This window comes from Charadrius vociferus, unplaced genomic scaffold, assembly GCF_000708025.1.
Source record: "Charadrius vociferus isolate BGI_N301 unplaced genomic scaffold, ASM70802v2 scaffold68, whole genome shotgun sequence".
In the NCBI taxonomy this organism is placed as follows: Eukaryota; Metazoa; Chordata; class Aves; order Charadriiformes; family Charadriidae; genus Charadrius; species Charadrius vociferus.
The window spans coordinates 4,640,814-4,660,732 of NW_009649946.1; the positions used below are offsets into that span (position 1 = coordinate 4,640,814).

Here is a 19,919-nt window from a genome sequence, read left to right on the forward strand (position 1 = left end):
CCCGTGAAGTATTCGAGACCGATCACATTCCTCGTTACACAAGTCTAGAAAAATGCATTTTTAAGTAGCCGTTACTACGCGCCCCTCTTTAAATTATCCACAAAAAAAAAAAAAAGACAATGTTTAATCTGTTTAAAAAAAAAACAACAACAAAACAACACAGTGAGGATAGAAATACAGTTTCTAAGTGGTAATGGAGAGCTGAAGAACACCTCTGGGCCCATCACGGTCGCAGGCTGGTGGGGTGAGAGGGGGACATGGCCTCTCCCATCCCCACTCCGGCTGGGTGGTGGTCGGTCACATCCAGTGACAGCATCAGGAGCCACTTAAAGTCGTGCAGCCACAGGCTTCTGTACAGGTATCCTGGCGTCTTAACAAAAAAAAAAAAAAGCCAAAAGGTAAATACTTATCATCAAAACGCTGTAAGTACCACTCCATTTAAACTACTTTTTTTGCTTTATTTTCCTTCGGCATTGGGTTGCCTGAAGGGAGAGTCAAAGCTGCAGTCAATGACACCAGAAAAAGCACTGTGAAAAAAAAATACTATTAGGATTTTTATACAGATAAACCAAAGGAACTACACTAAGGAAAAAAACACTGCATTGAACTTAATGTGCACTGTCCAAAGTAATTTATAACTTGAGAAGTTCCTTCAAATTAATTAGAGAACGCTTACCAAACATGTCCAGGATTTTATTAACAGCCTCTTGATTTACATTGTAGGTGAATCCATTGGACCTACAGTTAAAAGAAAAAAAACTTGTTTCTTTAATGAATATTTCTTATTCCAGTCATTCCTATACAACTAAGCTGCTAACTGTGTTCTGCGAAACACTCGACAATGTGGGGACTTGTTGTATCAGGGACTTCCACGGTTATACTTTTAAACACAGTAAGAAGCACCATAACACAAATTAAACATTTTCATTATTACATCATATTTTTCATCCATCCTACCAGCATACATATTAATTTTAAGGACACAGCAGACTTCTAAACAGATTGTACTCAAGGACAGTTACTTTTTCTTTATCCTTCCTCTCGTTCACAGTCCCCATGTCTCTCTCTTCCCCTGATTTTTATTAGGGAGAACTGTAGGAGAGAACGTTTCTTTGTTTTCAGTCATGTGATTTTCAAGACTATCTCTCTGAAACTCAACCAAATCTTGAGCTAATGTCAAATTCTGTTGCACTCAATTGATTTACTCCTTTTACATGAAACGGGAATATTAGCTATAGACATCTATTTAGCAGAGTGACATGGCAGGGGATGTAACAACAACAGTATTTTGTGCACTTTCCAAGAGCACTACAAACCTTAACCAATTCATTTCCTGAACAGAGGCATAAGAAAACAGCTCAGGGTCATCAGCTGCCAACTGTGTTCTGAGAAACACTCAAGACAATGTGGGGACTTGTTGTATCAGGGACTTCCACAGTTATACTTTTAAACACAGTAAGAAGCACCACAACACAAATTAATTTGATAAAAGGAAATGCATGTCAGCGTATTTGTGTATAACAATCGCTGTTTTCTAATCTTAGGCTTACATGAACTGCATTAAAAGACTTTAATGACTAAGCTTTCAGTTAAATTGCTTTGAGATGTCAGTGGTGAAATCCCACAAAATTAGTAGTATTCTTGCTTATTGCTTACGTTGCCTGATGAGGCTTATTGTAACACACAGAGTAACCCTTCTATTAAAAATAAGCAGGACGGTTCTATTTGCTTGTCAAAGCCTTGGGAGAAAATTTGAAAACGAAAAAGTAAAGGGAGTCAGAAGCAGCCTACTAGTGAGTTAATGGATTTTGTTGCTAGGTCCCACAGGAGTGTTTTCACTATGAGGGGGTGGTGCCATTCTGCTTCTACAACGTGTACAGAAAGGAACTATCTTCAAATCCAATCAACCTTCAGTTGACTGGTGCTCGGGCAGTCAGGGTTCTGCTGTTTGCTTCATACCAATAGGTCAGTCATTAAGAATTGCCAGTAAGACCACACATGGACTTCTATACACCAAAAAGCCAATGTTACTTACATTTTCTTCTTCTTCACTGCACCTAGTTGCACAAGAGCTGCTAAGGCATTTTTCTGCATGTCAGAAGATAGTGCTTCGTAACACTGCATATTCCCTACGGAGAAAGCAGAAACACAATTAAAAGTTTTATCACTATCCATTGACAGGCTATACTTGTAAAATTCTATTGCATAATGGCTGTACACACCCTTCTCGAGAAGTTGAAAAACAAAGTTGCGAACTGCAGGTATAAACTGCTTCTCAGTAAAGGCTTCTTTTGTTTCCTTTGAGAGGTATCTGAAAATTAACTAACATTTACAAAAAAGTTAGCACTTCTTTTCTTTCCGTTGTCAATTTGTTATTAATTACAAGCAAACATGCAAGCATAAGGAAGCAACATCATTGCGCTATGAAAAGTGTAGGAGAGGAACTCAAAAGGTATCATTACATAGAGCAACTGAAAATTTTATTGCTGTTCAACAGGCATGAGAACCCTAATATTAAAGGAAGACTCAGTATTACTATAATAGTTACCTTAGACATCAATTTAATACTCCTGTTCTCACATTCAAAAACAGTATATTTTTTTAAAGCAATACCTGTTTTACAGATGGGAAAAACTGGGCAAATCAGTACAGTTCAGCCCAAGTTGTATACCAGATCATTAACAGATTCCACTAGGTTCAAAGGTCTGCATTCCCACCAGTTACGCTGACATACCAGAGATTTTAGCCTCCTATTTTTATATACATTGCTTATTACAGGAGCATTAAGTGTTTAGTCCTATTAAAAACTTGGAAAAACAAATAATTTAAAGAGATACAGATTGAATTAATGACTCCAAAGAAAAAGTTATCAGATATGAGATACAAACTCATTTCCGCACCTGGCAGGACAGCCCACATAAAATTAATTAAGCAAGAGCTCCTCATAAGATGGAACAATGAGCCTGGTAGCAGCACACTACCCATGAAGCTTATAAACCCACAATGGGCCATCACATTACAAGGTAGTTACTGCTTTAGTCAATTGGAAAAGTCTGAGCCAAAAGCTGAAATCAGGATCCTGGTGGGAGTGTGATGTTTAAGATATTTGTTACTGCTATTTCTCAACTCTTGCACTCCCCAGCCATGAAAACAGTCACTATTTATACTACAGAAGTGTCACAGCTCTCCTAGTTTCCCTATAAAACATGGGAGAAATGAGATCATTTTCCAAAGAACAACATACCTGATAACCTTCTACAAAAGGTCTGAACATAGCTGACAAGAAAGATACTATAACACTTCCTTTGTCAGTAGGGTAGATTTCCTGTTGAGTTGTGTGAATGGCATCACATTTTGTGAGTAGAAAACATCCTTCCTCAAAATCCTGGGAAAGAGAAGCACAATTGAAATTTTAACATCTAAAATAAGTGCAGCTACCTTTCCCCACAAAATCAACAACAAAACCCATGCAACAGCACGCCGCTTGCATTTCTGATCTCAGTTCTCAAGAGACTCGAACCAAAGTTTTCCTATATACCAGAAATCCCACTGCCTTTTTATAAGGGTAATGTATTGTTAAACACAGCAGTACCTAGATGCACAAGAGGCCTAGGAGCAAAGAAAGCGGCTGTGGCTGCTATTGTAACAGCCAGCCTAAGCTCCCTCAGGATTTTCTCAGAATACAGTCAGGTTGTCTGGTTTTGGTTTTTTTCTGTGGGTGGTTTTTATTTTTTTTTTTTATTTATTTAAAGCGAGGGTTTGCATTTCTCTCATGTCCACTGTTTGCAATAAATGATAACGTAGTTCACTGACCTGCCCTCTACGAAAGAGACAACACAGTGGCCAAAAGTTACAAATTATGGACATGTCAATGACAAAACCACTTTACTGCCAATATTGGTGTGTGGGGGCGGGATGACAGAGGGGCGGGGGGACACGGACACAGGGATGAGACACAGGACACACGGGGATAGGACACAGACATGACAGACACGCGGATAACCAGAGGGGTGGGTTGCTAAGATCTCCCTTGACATTTTATAGCAACTCTTTCATTTGACTTCAGTAAAGGCAGTCATAGCCAGTCACCTTCCTGGTCCCTGCCTGGTTTTGGTACTTAAAAAAAGCTGCAAGAGGCAACGATTGCTAACAATGAAAACTAAACATAACGGTGCCAATCAGCCCTTAAAAAAAGGCCCAATTCTCTTCTATATGAAAATCTATGAGATTTTAATACAGTCACAAACCTTGAATATTCTTATGAAAATTATCTCCTTTTTTAACACAGAAAAAATCACAAATATCATCATCAGATATTTGGCCTTAGCACTGATAAAAATCACATTTTTAAATCCAAATAAAAACTACATGTGGACTTACCAGTTTATATTGGGCATGACATTGAACTTTTTTTTTTTTTTTTTCCCTCACAAATAAACTTGTGCTCACCTGCATTTCAGGCTGGCTGGACTAGAGCCAGCTCCAACCCAGCAGGCTGTGTACATACTGACACAGCAAGCCCTGCAGAGAGCAAAGTGCTGCTCGCAGTTTTCACAGCTTGCCTGTGTCCAGCTGTGTTAGGAGAGCACACAGACATACAGAGCCCTGTAATCAGGCAGTATGCAGGAACAATACTGGCTTTGTCTGAGTAATGGCAGTATGGGGCAGGGGGGGAAACGAGGGGAAACTCTTTTCAAGCAAATAGGATGCAACTAAAGCGTCCCTAAGACTATGCAAGCAACGCTGTTACGCCATTAGGAAATTTCTCACTTCAAAAACCTTCACAGGCTGCATCGCCTCAACTCTGTAGAAGATTCTGACTGCAGAAGTTTAAATCAGGCTTTACTATAAGCACTTCCCTTATAGTGCTTGCAATGTACTGTCTGAATATACACAAGATAAACGCTAATAATAAAAAGCGAAAAGGGCTCACCATGAACCATCAAAATATTAAAAAATGTTTACTTATGCACAGGAACATCAAAAACTTCAGAGTTCAAGGTATAAGAGGAACATCAGCCTCTGAACACTACAGAGTAGTTACCGCCATGCTGTGCCATCAAGGAGGGGTGGGTACAGAGGCATACACTGGGTGTTGGCAGAGCCCTCTGGTAGCCCTGCCATCACAGACCACACACATGGAGCTACACAAAACAACTGATCACAGCTGCACTAAGAGGAGTATAATCAACGAGAGGACAATAGGTACCTAAATTTAGAATTGCAAACTCTATTTGTCAAAGATAACAAGGGCATGCAATGGTTGATCATTAGTTAGTATAATACCTATAGCTTAACTTTCTGAAAGAGCAGCAGTGCCCCTCCGCTACACAGTCTGCAAGAGCTTTCAGGAAAAATTATCCTGGCGTACTCTCAATGAGAATTCCTGTTTTGTTTCTGTGCTGACAACACACCCACTCTGTAACAGAATTCAGTTAAATCTACTTTAACACTTTTTTTCTTCACAGCCTAAGGTCTCTTTCATAACTGCAGAGGAAAAGGACAGTATTTACACTTCACTTAAAAGACTGCTTTACACATGTTTTTGTATCTGTGCTGGAAGACTGGTAGCTTTATGCAAAAAAGCTAAACTTCTGCTACAGTTCATTTTAATGGTTCAGAATTGGGCAATTTTTTACTGGATGGAAAAAAAAAAAAAGATTGCATACGCAACCTTGTGAATTCAATGTTTTGCAACTAACCAAATGACTACCTCTACACTGACCCCCTTTTAAGTTCTCCCTCCCACTTACAGATCAAGTTGATATCACTGTACACGTTTATCATAAAGCACTTGTTCAGCAGAGCCCTGAAATCAGATGCTACTTTAGTTGGCTGCGTTACTAACTATGAGTATTTTTGTATAAAGGATGTTTTTACCTTCAGTGAAATGCCAGGAAAGAAGATGAACTCATCAGAAAAAACATCTCTCAAGAAGTTGAAGCAGCTATAGACTTCCTCTGAAAAAAAAAATTGTAAAAGAACTGTTGTTTAGAAACATAATTTAAAACATGCAAGCGAAGAGCCATTTACTCCTTAGAGAGAGCACCTACTTCAACATTTGGACTTGACATTAAAAGCATACATATACAGCAGAAACCACTACAACAGAACAGCAAGTACTCAAAGCACTTGATTCAATTGTTACCAAAAGGAAAGAGCAGGGGGTTCTAGCTTCTCAGAACATGCATTAAATACGACATAATCAGATGCTGCACAAACCTATGGCATGTATTCTGAAAAGTTTCTTTAAGAACAAAGTATTAGAAAACACTGAAATACTTCAGAAACAGTAGTGCGAAGAGAAGACAGACTGAGAATTGGCTGCACTGTATGCAAGCGTGAGCTGTGTGTAATTTGTAACTTAAAAAGCTTGTCTGCTAAACATCAACAAAACAAGACACTTAGGAACTCGGACCTGCTCATCTTAGCCCTGCCCTCTCAGCAGACCATACCTACTTTCAGAAGTATCAAAGGGTAAACAAACAAAAAAGGCAAGCAAAATACCTCCATCCCCTCCCAACACACTCACCTTATGCCATGGGACCTTATCCAGAGTATAACGGTCTCAGACAGCTCCCACTAGCAGTCGCAGGAACCTCGTGCTCCTCTCACAGCTGACTGCACAAGGAGCAAAGCCAGCGGGCTCTCAGAGCTACCCAAACGTACCTTTTCTGAAGCTGCGTGTCATCTGCAAGGCAACCGCCACCAGAGATGGACGCACAAACACGTTGAGCAGTTGGTTTCTGTAGGTGGCACACATGAGGATGGCCAGAGCACGCTTAAAGACGATTTCCCCTACGGCTCCATCTTCCACTCCTTTGTCATTTAGGACCACGTGGCCATCGACAAGGCAAGCAATGTTGGAATGCAGGGTGAGGCCAGACATGACTGCTTTTTTGGCACACAGGTTATCTAGCAGGAAAACGCAACACTCAGGAAGATGGAAAAGGGAACATAACTCTGTTGAACCAGCCTAAAGTGCACCAGTATTTAATTAACTTTTATCACTGAAGGCCAATTATTACACCAAACATTCAGTTAGAGAGATGTTCTAAAATAATCCATACCAGGAATTGGCAGCCTAGGCATAGTATGAGATGGGAGAGAACAAATTTCAGACATTTCTTACTTAAAGCACTTTAAATTCTCCCACTTGCTAACAATGACAAATATTTCCTTCGTCTCTGGAACAAGTATTGTGAGCCTCCAAATAAAAGAGGATAGATCTGTTTGATGGATACATTCATCAGTAAGGAAATGGAGACCATGCTTTTGCTTTGGCATTTCTGACACGTCCAAGTTTTGAATCAGATGCACAAGTCTTCATAATGTTTTTCCTCAACCCTCATATACAAGGAAGGCCTCATCCCAAATTAAGTTTAACGAAATCTTAACATGTGTATCATTACATAATACACCTGCTCAAAGAGAAATCAGACTGTACTTAAACCCAAGTCTCTTCTTGTTTCGTAAGACAATCTCTTAAAATGCCTAAAGAAAGGAAGTGTGTGGTTTTGGTGTTCTGTTTTTTTAACAACAAAGTTCTTCAAAGGTAGGCATGAGTTTCACAAACCTGTGAGCTTTGGTCAGGATTTTTTTGTCAGTGTGACAGACTGCAAACCTTATTCAGATAAAGAGCAGCATCCCAAGTGTTGAAAATACACTCCCCTTTTTAGAATACCTTACATTTTAAACACTACCAAAACATCCCCTGCATCAAATGTGAACTCTTTGGCAAGAAAAGAAAGAAGCAATAAAAACTTCTTATTGAACACTAAAATAGGCTTTACATGTTCACAGCACCACAAGCATATCAAATCAATATAGACTCTGACAGAAAAAAAAAAAAAAATCCTGTTCTTTCCTCTTAACAGAGTTCACGTAGAATCTCGTTGCATCTTACTTGCTTCTTCAGCCTACTTTGTTCCAGCTTTGCTAAAGCTCCCAAGTTCCTCAATGCAGAAGCAGAAGTCTGACCATGTCATTTTGCAGTTCCTGTTTTTAATACAAAATTTCTAACAGCCAAGCAAATGTAACAGCCTGTAACAACCAACCAGCATGGCAAAGGCAGAAACAACTAGCTGTTTGGAGACAGAAGAATGGACAGGGTACATATAGTTGCTGACTTGGTAATGTCTCCAAATTAGCCTTTAAAATATATTTATTCTTTCAAATTATTGACAATCCAAAACTAAACAACAAACCCTGTTTCTATGCAACTGATGCCTAGAGCAGGGACAGCACACTCCAACAAAATCTGCTCAGTTATTGTCACTCTTCTATTCCATTACCATGCCTATTTGCTGCTCCCTGACTACACCACAACTCTACTAAAGCAAAAGCTCATTCTTTGTTGCTAAGAAAATAAGCAAAATGAAAAAGCAAACCCAAATGCGGTATGTTTTTCAGTTTACTGTGCAGTAAGATGCTAAATGATGTTTAGATATTGCCATGAAATTCTTCCTTTTACCGGCCTGGCAGGAGCAGACTTTGTCTGCGTTCACTGCGCTGCAGATCCCTGAAAGGAGAAGTGGTTTTCTTCCAGAGATGACCAAGTTCTGTTACAACTGTAGTCTGCTCCTATTTCTTTATTGCAGTACTGAGAGGAATCTTTGATTATACACATGACTACGAAAGCAAAGATCCATAGTTTAAGTCTACCTACTGTGAAAAGGTAAATGTATTGCATTAAACTATTTTTCTTTGCTAGCTTTACCACTTATGTCCTCAGGCTCTAAAATTAATTACCTGTGTCACCTTGGCTTACAGACAGAAGTTTAAAACAATTGTTCAGAAAGTTTGGAAGGGGAATCAACCTTTCAGCAGCCTACATACACACACATGCACATTGTATATATAAAAAAGAGAATGTGTGTGTAAATATATAAATAAAACCACCAAAGAAGCCTTCTCCCCAAAAGTCATCACTGTTTCTGGGGTTAAAGTGAAATTTAAAAACAAACAGACAACTTCTAGTTTTGATTTTCTCTCACCCATTTGTTTCCACTAGTTCTCTGCGACAGTAACAACTTATACATCAGTCAGTATCAAGCAATAAACATAGCATTACACCAAGTTAACTGCTGCAGATCAGGTAATTGCCTGTGACTTACATAGGGTTCAGAAAGAGAGACACTAGGCAAATCTCAGTACTCTAATAGAAGTACCCTATAATTTCCCCTTCATTCCACACTTCGGGATATAACAGTAAAATATGTGTTCTGCTTCCACCTAACTGTTTTTCAAAGTATTATCTTCTACAGGCTAAGTCAAAACCTGTGAGGTTTTAGCATCATTTTTAGTGTATCCTAAAATCCATTTACAACTCTGAGGAAAACATTCTGTAAAGTTGTCACCATACACTGCTTCCACAGAAATATAATTTATCCTTCATAAGCAACAAAAGGAATAGAAATAACTTTCTCTGCATACCAGGCCATTCAATGAATCCTCCAAAAGTCTGTGTTAAGCCTTTAAGCCACAGGGTCTTTTCTAGTAGAAGTTCAAAATCCATGGCAGGCAAATTCTGGAGCAGGACAGCAGCGGCCAGCACCCACGGGCTCAAAACCATGTTTTCTATTTGCAGGAGCTCCATTTTATAAGCTACATCACTGACAAATTCTTGGATATCCTCAGATGGCTTTTGGGGAAGGTGCCTGAAAAGAATAATGGAGTTCAAGGTAAAGAGCTCCAAAAACCCAAATATAAATCACAGTCTTCCTTATTTCTTCTGTATTGCTCCCAGATCCATAACTACTTTACAGCACCTAACAGTTGGAGGGTGATTCTATCTGTGTGATACGTAGAACAGAAGTACAGAGCAAAACATCAGTAGCTTTGTGACAGTATTTGGAACACAGATCTCTGTACACTTGCTATCTTAAAAAAAAAAAAAATAATTCAAAGGCATTGTGTTTTATATAACAAATTGCAAAAGCTACTCAATTCAGTCATAGCTACAGCTCCCTAGCACATGATCACATAACAGTCTGCAGTAATAAAGCAAGAAGGGAGAGAAAGGTGGAATTTTTAAGTGGGAAAACCACCAAATTCTCAGAAAAGAGAGCTTTGCCTGGCTCACGCGTCATCATTAAATTTTAAAATGGCATCTTCTCGACACAGTACAAAGCTACGCAAGTAACAACCTGTTTCAGAAACACCCAATCACAAGCGTGATAAGCCTCTGCTCAGACAAAACAGGTTCAGCGGTCTGAACTGTCAGATGAAGGAGAGGTGAGAGAAATTGAAAACAAAGTACAAGAGAACACCTTAATTATTTTACGTAGGTGAGAACTAAAGAAATGCTTTTCCTGTGCATACACTACAGAAAGATGCGGTACCTGGGAACCAAATTGTATGGGCACCGATTGATTCTCCCAGATGCCAAGGTTCTAAGTGATACCGGCTGGCCAACGTAGATATGTATGGTACCAAAATTGTCACTGAGAATTCTTCTGGCTTTTAACAACCCCTAGGAAAACGGGAAGAGCAAACCTCAAATTTTGGTGCCACAGGGTGTGTATACATCCACCTATGTTCTGTTCTTAAGGAGTTTACATACAGATGTAGATTCTTTGGGCTTTGGGACTCCTAGGAGTTCATATGCATAGAGAGATTCTTCTAATATCCTCTCGTAGCTGATGCTGATGGGAACAAGGTATGTGTCAAAGACTTCACGTTTAAAAAATGGTTCCATCACAATGCTGAGAAGACCTGCAAATTGAAAAAAAAAAAAGAAAAGTCAATAACTTGTATTTTTCAAGGAGGGAAAAGCAACTACAATTTAACTTTGAAAAAGATGTCAAGTTTTAGAAACTGCTAATAGGTGTGCATTGTGCCTGTTCTCTCTTCAAGCAAGCAGAGGCACAAGGCGTTGCCCAAGCTTTAAAACAGAAGGTAAATGTAAGCAATGCATTTGGACAGCTATCTGTGCTCTTTTCAGCAGCACTGCTCCATGCTTGCACAGCATCTTCCTTCTAAAGATTCCGCACTACTTTTACAGTTAGCTTACAATATTTCTCTGCTGGTCAGGGGATGCATATTTTCTAGAAAGAAAAGGGTGAAGAGTTACACAATTAAGTAAACCATGGGGCAAAGGGAGAGAAAGCAGCACAGTGCAAGAGACATGTATTGCTGTTCTTTGTATCACCTTGGAACTCCAACCATAGTGTTTTCCAGTAGTCTGACAGACCTCACCAATTTCCCACCACTTTAACATCCCTTCCTGTCTGAAGAACTAACGAAGCACATAGCCACTAATGAAAACAACAATAACCATTAAAAGGTCCAAGTTTTCAACAAACCTACCAAACTTTGGAGTCAGAGTCTTGGCGGTGCGGCTTCTAGTTCCTTCAAGAAAAAATTCAATTGGGGCATAGCCACTCTTCAAAAGTAAAACAACAAAAAAAAGCTGGTCAGAAAAATAAAAACACTTCTTCTTTACTGCCCACAAATAGTTTTAAGCACTTAAAATGTAAGTAAGGTTTTTTTAATGCAACACATGCACGTCTAACTTGAATTATCTCTAAGACTAACTGTATTTATCCATTGTATTTGCCACACCATGTAGTTAAATTAACAAAATATTGTGTGTGTCAGGAGATATAGGCACAGGATCCAAAGCAACCGATGAGCAGCAATTTGTTTACCACCTACTGCTGAACTATAATAACAAGAGAGTGCATGCATGCTCTTCACCTACAGCAATTCTAAGGTAAAATGCATTTAATCAGATCACAGTGAAGACTTTTGATCACATAGCTATAACATCATGCATATTCCACATGAATCGTTCCAACAGAGTATTTCTTAAGCATACATTTTGAGAGTTCAGTAATTTATTTACCCTTAACATTGTTTTTACATATTCAGCAAACACTGCCCAGTAGAGTCTGTTCCCGCCAAAGGAACGTCGCATAAAAAAGGCACCTGCCCTTCGTAGCAGCTCACCAACTATTTTCATTCCTAGGAAATCTGAAAAACAATCAAAGAAAAACAACTGAAAACAATACACACATGCAGTAGTGTAATAAAGCTGCAAGCCCCTAATTCTGAAGAACTTTGACCCCAAAACTCTTCAAAAAATGTTAATCACTAAAAAAATCCCTCTAAGCTAAACTAATAGTATCTCAAGATACTGTTTTGAATCCCAAAACTCAAAAAGACTCTAATCCAAAAATAAACAAAGGATTACAACGATACCTATGACAGCATGTGAGCAGATTCTGAACAATACGCGACAGGTAAGCAGCTGCAACACCTTGACCAAGGCAGTTATGAGACATCAATTTCTGAACTCATCAGAATCTAACCTACATCACTCAAAGGCAAGATACCACAAAGACCAGCAGAATCTTGTCTTCCCTAGCAAGCACATTCTCCAAACTTCTGCTGATTTGCTACTGGTCTTCCTAACCTCTTGACTGGAAAGCAGAGTAGTATGTTCCCAGTTCTTTGGTAGCTTGCCTGCGTGCATTACAGTGCTGCACCAGACCTGAGGTGGTTGTTTGCCTGTTTAGAAGACCTGGTTGATACCCAAGACTTCCAAAATCAGGTTTCTCAGTTAAGTGCTGCCAGAGCCTGGATTTTCAAAAAGCACATTAACTCAGAACATATTTACCGTTAAGACCTTCAAGAATTGTTTCCCACAAATATACTGGCTTAATCTGCTTTAGAATTAAGTATGCCCAAAATCTTGACCTCTGATGTGAAATTTCATTTCCCAGCCAGCTCTGCTCTCAGCACTTCATGTAACAGAGTTCTGCCAATGCTTCAAGGGAATCAGTTGCATCAGCAACAAGCACAAGGTGGCTGGCACTTCCTATCTAGCTACTATGACTGCACTTAAAACTTTATATTATAAAGTATCACAAAAGGTTCTACATACTCAGTAGCTCTTGGGCAAGTTCCCAGGCCAAAGAAGCAATACAGAAGTCTTCTTCACAATACCTATCACTGCCCCAGCCTTGGGTCTACAGATGGGGTACTTCTGAGCAAATTTGCTATGAAAAAATTCACCCTTGATTGGACTCAGCACCGATAAGAAGCTTTCAGACGCTGTAAGCATCTCACCCAAGGAGGTTTTAACAAGACATATTTGGAACAAAAGTGAAACACAAGTACTTATAGTAGCTGCTACCAGACCCCTTGCTACTGAATCTCTGAATCCTGAAAACATTGTTAAAAAAACATACTTGCCTATTCCTGCAGCAATGACAGGCAAAGCCAAGTCATATGTATATAGCAAATAAGACAGCATCAAAAAGTCCACATAGCTTCGGTGACTGGGCAGCAGTACAACTGGATGCTCCTGAATGGCATGTTGCAACTGCAAGAAAAACAGCACAAACAATATTGTTCCAATATTTACAGACTGACTGTTGAAATTTGCAAATACAGACCTTCACAGGGCTTAAGGCAAACAGAAGCTGATTTGTTTGAGGGTGGTTTCTCTGTCCACATACTCTATACCTTTTTCAGCATGGAACCATAGGAAATCTGAAGCAGTAGTTTCCAGACTAGCAACCTGTGGTTCACAAGCATCACCGCACTCAAAGGCCCGGTGACAGTCTATGCGATATTATGTGATAGTCTAATTCAAATTCCTTTTGGTGTGGATGGGAAACCCAATAGGGGCTGTAGGGACTGACACTGCTGTCTTCCAGGGAATGCACTGCACTCCCTGTGCATCAGGGAGCACAGCGACATCCTGCAATGAAACAGTGGCATCCTGCAATGAAACAGGGGGAAAACAGCTCCCCAGGGAACCGGGACAAACTTAAATCATCTCCTGCCTCGGAGGTGCACAATGTTTCACCCCTTTTTGCTGTATGAAGGTTTTGCAGACCAGCCAACCCGTTCAGCCACAAAAAAGTCCTGCAGGCTGCCTCTAAAATACTTACATATCATCTGTATTTTCTCCCCCTTATTGGGAAATGCAGTAATAAACACAAGTGCAGTCTTTTTTTTTTTTTTCCAAAGGGTATTTTTTCTATTTGTTACTTGGAACGAAGATTAGAGTCTTTGTCCAAGTGACTGGGATGAAAATATAGAATCATAGAATCATTTCGGTTGGAAAAGACCTTTAAGATCATCGAGTCCAACTGTTAACCTAGCACTGCCAAGTCCACTACTAAACCATGTCCCTAAGTGCCACATCGTCACATCTTTTAAATACTTTCAGAGACAGAGACTCAACCACTTCCCTGGACAGCCTGTTCCAATGCTTGAGAACCCTTTCAGTGAAGGGTTATACGCTATTGAACCTCTTTTTTTTCCCCCACCAGTACTCACTCTCTGCATTCCTTCTTCATTCACACAAACTCTCTGGAAAAGCCGTTTAAATATTTTGCTCAGAGTAAAGGCAAAAAATCTGACAGCTCCTAATTGCATACTGTGGCCCATCTCATCCAGGATTTCCATGGCTTCTTCTTGAATAATATCAGGTGATTCTCCCATCTCTTTTGCTAACTAAAGAGAAACAAAACAAACAAAATAGCAGTCAGATGTTGTTCCCTTCTCCTTGCCCATGCATACCATTCTATGGGCCACAACAATTACGGCAGAACGACTGCAATAGTCAGCAAGATTTTATTTTATGTGATAGGCATGCATCTCATCATACAGATTCTGTTCCATGACAGCCAACAAGAGAAAGCCAAGTTAAAGCTGTTCAAAATCAAGGTTAGATGTCAAAGGTGGAGGGAAGCGTGTGCAACAATTTCTCCTCCCTCAAACACACCATCTGAATGTTTTAACCTGTAACATCTTCAGAGGAGATTTAAGTTCGAAGTACATTTCCTGTATTACTGGTCTGTTGAAGGCTGCGTGCAATTTTCTTTGACTAGTTAAATGAAACCTATGTTTGCAGAGATATTCACAACATAAATTTCTGAAGCGTATTTGGGTTAGATTTTAAGACTTGGCTGAAGAACCTCAGCCCTATCATGCTTGAATTTCTTTGTAAGGTATTACTTTGGCAATGGCTAGCTGAAATGCATACAAAGCACTGTCTCTACCAACTTTGCATATCAATGATCTTTTTTCTGTTGCTATGCACATTCCCTTTTGAAGTTTCTTAAAACAGACTTAAATTATGGTCGTCCCTCCTATTTGATACTTTGAATCTAGAAATATTTAATTGAAAAGTTAGTCTTTTACTGGTATGGAAAGAGGAGCACGCCTTTTACTGAACACGGAGGAGGAAAAAGGAGGAATGGCAGAAGAAAAAGCCTCCAAAACAGCATGGCTCTGTTTAGAGGACAGCACTGCTTACCTATTATTTCTATTTTGTGACATACGAGAAAATCCATCTCCTCCAATCTACCTCCATAAACCACCTTACTATCATCTCTACTGGTTCAATTGTGTTTTAATAAATGCATTATCCTTCATCCTGCGTATTTCCACATGTAGCTATAACTGATTTTTTAACAATTTACAGAAGCCAAAAACTGCTTCCATCTGAGCTGGAGAAAAATCAATATCTCTTAGCAAGCCAAAAAATGACTGTCCGTTATTCGCTACGAGAAGAGATACTGTTCTTATTCACCAGTGAAAGGCTTACCACACAGTCGATCCTGTGTGAATTAAGTGCACATCCACTACAGAGCTAAGCACTTACTCCCCAAAATCAGGAACCAAAAAAACAGACATGTCCCATATGGCAAGCTAAAACAAACAAAGGCACTTAATTTCACATACTGAACATTAGTAACCTCAGCAATTTGTCACAAGAACAGATTCTAGTATGCCTGTGCAAAGCTGAGTAAACTCTGCCCAGACAGGAGGCACATTAATTGTAGACAGTTGGGCATATTGCCCAAGGTAGCCTCGGTTAGATACTTTCAGTAATTTCTAGTTCAAAGCTCAGTTGCAACGGTAGGTCTGCTAACCCCCTTCAACCACTTGACCCTAGCCAAGAAATATCCATCAAAAAAACAGCGCTTCAGAAGAAAACATCACACAAATGTCTTTCTGTCAAATCCTCTGTGAAATATTTTCTTTCAGTAAATGTTTTAGTGTTTCTAAAGTTGAAAGATTCTCTTTTTTTTTTTTTTAATACTTCATACTACTTAGCAATTCATGATGGCAACAGGACTACTTTGTAGGACATGGTTTAGTTTGTCACATATAGGTAACATTGACCATTAAAGAAAACAAACAGAAAAATGTTATGGTAGTCATTCCCTTGGGACTAACCAAAACATCTTATATACTTCTACTGGCCTAGAATTATTTTTCATGAATACTGAAAATAGTTACTCTGCTAACTAACACACATTCTTATTTCACTCATTTCAACACAAACTAAAATATGAGCCAGACTGACTATAAAATATTTTATTCATTACAAGGTAGCAGCTGCCCTTCATCGTAAAACAAAAATATGGTTACATCTTAGACAGTGTTTCTAATTCAAAAAATTCTGTGAAATTTAACTCCCATTTTAGGGAAAGTAGCATTTATGACTGATTCATAAATATACCACTAGCCCATAAAATTCCTACAAGACATCCTCAAAGAACAAAAATGTTTACTAAGGAGAGTGCTTGTGTCTTTCACAATGCTGCTCTGTGAAGGAGGAGGAGAAAAAAAAGTCAAGCACATTGGATAAGTTAGATGGTGAAGTGTCGTATATGCAAAGTCAAAACACTATTTCATGAATGACCTATCTAACAGCTTTAGTGGCAACTCCACGGTACATCAGTATTTGCTTATCTTGCCAAAAGAGTACGGCTCTCAAGTTACTGATTTATTGGTTTGCCTTTCAAAATACAGCTATTGGGTTTGACACGGTCAGCAATAATCCTTTTTTTCCCCTGCTGCCACACAAAGCTTGGCTGTGTTCAATCTACCTCGTCTTACAGTTCAGCGTCCAGACTCACCTGCTTGATAACATATTGAACTTGCTCTGACTGGAGAACAGCACTTTTAATAGTGTTTGGCTTGCAAGGTGAAAGTCCTTTGTAGATCACAGGAGTATAACATTTCATCGCGTATCTCAAGTCGCTGGACAATCGTCTTTCCTCCAAGATATCTTCAAACTCATCTCTCTTCTTTGATGTGAGCTCTTTCTGCTGGGAACATACAAATAAAGAATGAGACACTGTCTCGAGCCATTCAGTGGTGGTCTGCTTGGCTACAGTACCATAGTAATAGCATGCAATACTTTTGCAGTGTTTGAGGTTTCTTTTTAGCTTTCTATAGTGTCTGCATTCCACACTCTGACTGCATGAACAAGTATTATCTGCTTGGAACAATGCTGCAAAAAGAAACCAAAAAGAAAAGGGAGGGAAAAAAACCCAACAAACCCCTCTAACCCTTTCCAACTGCAAAGATCCCCAAATCACCCTATGCCACGTGTTACTTAGTTCTGCCCAACAGGCAGAAGTTGAGAGAACACCTGGGCTTTGAAAGCTGAAGTGCCTTGCCTCCAGCCTCTCCACGATTAATAGGTATTAAGTAAAACACCTTTGATTCCAACTCTGACAGCTGCATGAAGACAATGCCATGAATGACATTATAAAACCACAATTATCAACACAAAAAAATAACTACTTTAAGTTGCATCTAGGACCTTGGTCATTTGTGCCAAGCTTGGACATAAGGTACATAAAACACTGCTAGGCAGGAACAAACAAACAAAAAAAACCCCATTATCAGCCACGTGAAGATCAAAATGCAATATGGTGCACAAGCAGGTAAAAAGAGAGCACAGCCTCTGAGTAAGCAACACCACTGCTAGGCAGGAAAACAAATGGCTCATGAAGAACTAATTGTGGATCCATCCCGCTGCAGAAATCTCAGTGACAAAACTCTTCCCCTTGAGCTGGCAGGCACCCCCTGTGTCAGACAGATGTCTCCTATTATCTCCTATACCACCACAGTTTGTATGAATGACCCATCAGTCTTTCCAAAACTGAAATAGCATTTCTCTAAACTTCAAAACAACAGCAATAGCCACCAGATAAGCAAGGCAACTGGAGCGAGCCTCTGTGAAACGCAAATATAAAAGTATTGGTTATGATCAAGCATATATATTAGAAGAAGATACTAAAAATAAAAATGCTTATGTCTTCCTCTACAGCACCACTTGAAGGGTGGCACAGGCATCCCTTTCATTCATTTTGCTTCCTCTCCCTCTGTACAACCTGTGCAGAACCAGTCTGATAAAAAAGGAAAAACCATGTTGTTTCACGGGCTCTTTCCATGACCTTTTCTAGTGTCGAGAAGAAAGCCTGGCCAGCGAACACATGGGAGAACACCAGGAACAGATAAGCAAAATGCCCAGCAGCGGCGGCTTGGGTTTTCAACCTTGGGAGAGAGTCAGGTTTCACTGCCAGCTGACCACAGCCGCCTCAGCAACACTATCAAAGCAGTTGACATTTAAAGCAAGCAGAGAGCAAACATTTAGTTCATGCCCATTCATCAAAACAAGATGATTTGGCAAAATGAAACAAAAAAAAAAAACCCTCAAATCGGAAATATCTCCACTTAAGAACCACAAAAAAATCCTTCAAAGCCTCAACTGTATCGAAAGCTGATTTCATTTTATCAAAGAACACAAGTCCTACTATAAAGTTTAACCTTCTCATATTCTTTTCCCCACACAGTACAGTCAAATTTGGATACCATCCTTCCACTACAGTAGCATTTGGTAGATTATCTAACTTTTCTTTCCAGTACTGTAGTTCAGAGAATTGTCCCACAGTAACTGCAGAACTAACTCTCCAGGGATTTTTAAAACAATTCTATAAAAGGTATTAGACCCAGGCCCGTCTTCACTTGTAACTTTTAGGGTTTTTTTTTCCTGTGTGGTTTAGCATTAAAGTTTCCAATCTTTCTTCTTCCACAGCTTTCAACTAGTTGGTGTTTTCCAAGAGCCAAGTAAGCTAAGAACTGTTAAGATGACTGGAAATAGTTTGTATTAGCCATCTGTTGCCACCGACACCTTATATCGACCCCCTTGATTAAAAATAAAACAGAAAATAAAATCTCTTATGCTCTGTAATAGCAAAAAGAAAGCTCAGAATAGCCTCAGAAAACACTAGCTGGCTCAAAGTATACAGCCACTTAGATCAGTTTGTGACAAGTCATTGCTCAGAAAATCTAAGCGACATTTTATGTCAATTACCAAAGTTTAAATCCTGCACTGCGCAACTGCACGAAGCCCAGACAAAGAAACCCAGCACTCAGCGCGGGTCTCATCAGCCACATCAGCAGTCACCGCGCTGCTACAGCCGTTCCCCAAAACAGTTCTGGTGAGCGGAGTTTTGCAAAGGCCACCGCCAACTGAAAAGTCACCTCTCTGCCACTGCTCCTCATTCAATGTTTCCAGATTTGATGTGCACCTGATTTCTCTCCATGGCAACTGGCATTTTCACGCCCTGTCCTGAAGTAGCGCTGAGGGAACCAAAACACACACTTCACCAACCACTAAAGAAGAATAACGCTGCTTTTAGACGTGACAACCAAGCTGTTGGTTCCAGCTCCCATTGCTGACTGGTAGAGAGCACGTTTAGAAAACACGCTGTTGGAAAACCTTGACATCAGAAAATCCGGCGATGCGCACTGTTACCGCAACGCTGGGGAAGCACAAAAGCTAAACAGCAGGAGCCTGGAACTCCTCTGCTTCGATGTAACCTTTGAAAGCAATAAAACGATGGTGCTCATGATGCGCTGGGGCATACCAGCGTACAGTCAAGGAGACACAGAAGTTCGGGAATCTCTGCCAAAACTGGGAGCTGTTTTCCCCCTCTCCGAATGCAAGCAGAAAGGGGGGTGGGGGGGTTCAGCACCCCGCACCCAAACCTCCTTGTCTGAGGTTGGCATAGGAGCTGCAAGGGGAGAAAAAAAAACCCAACACAAAGTCAATCAAGTAACTTCCACTGCGTAAAACGAGAAAACCCCCTGCA

General features: G+C 39.8%; 1 protein-coding gene across 1 annotated transcript in view; it reads right to left on the minus strand.

Moving 5' to 3' along the window:
- Nucleotides 1–326: 326 nt before the first annotated feature.
- The window catches only part of GNPAT (glyceronephosphate O-acyltransferase), a 22,544-nt gene continuing 2,951 nt past the window's right edge, over nt 327–19,919 (minus strand). Inside the window, exons 2-16 of the mRNA XM_009891485.1 lie at nt 16,890–17,266; nt 14,296–14,472; nt 13,201–13,330; nt 11,849–11,976; nt 11,311–11,386; nt 10,565–10,716; nt 10,344–10,474; nt 9,436–9,659; nt 6,670–6,915; nt 5,881–5,960; nt 3,245–3,385; nt 2,223–2,322; nt 2,036–2,129; nt 677–738; nt 327–370 (exon numbers count right to left, since the gene is read on the minus strand). Coding sequence (XP_009889787.1) covers nt 327–370; nt 677–738; nt 2,036–2,129; nt 2,223–2,322; nt 3,245–3,385; nt 5,881–5,960; nt 6,670–6,915; nt 9,436–9,659; nt 10,344–10,474; nt 10,565–10,716; nt 11,311–11,386; nt 11,849–11,976; nt 13,201–13,330; nt 14,296–14,472; nt 16,890–17,266 — 2,162 coding nt within the window. The remainder of the gene's footprint in view (nt 371–676; nt 739–2,035; nt 2,130–2,222; nt 2,323–3,244; nt 3,386–5,880; nt 5,961–6,669; nt 6,916–9,435; nt 9,660–10,343; nt 10,475–10,564; nt 10,717–11,310; nt 11,387–11,848; nt 11,977–13,200; nt 13,331–14,295; nt 14,473–16,889; nt 17,267–19,919) is intronic.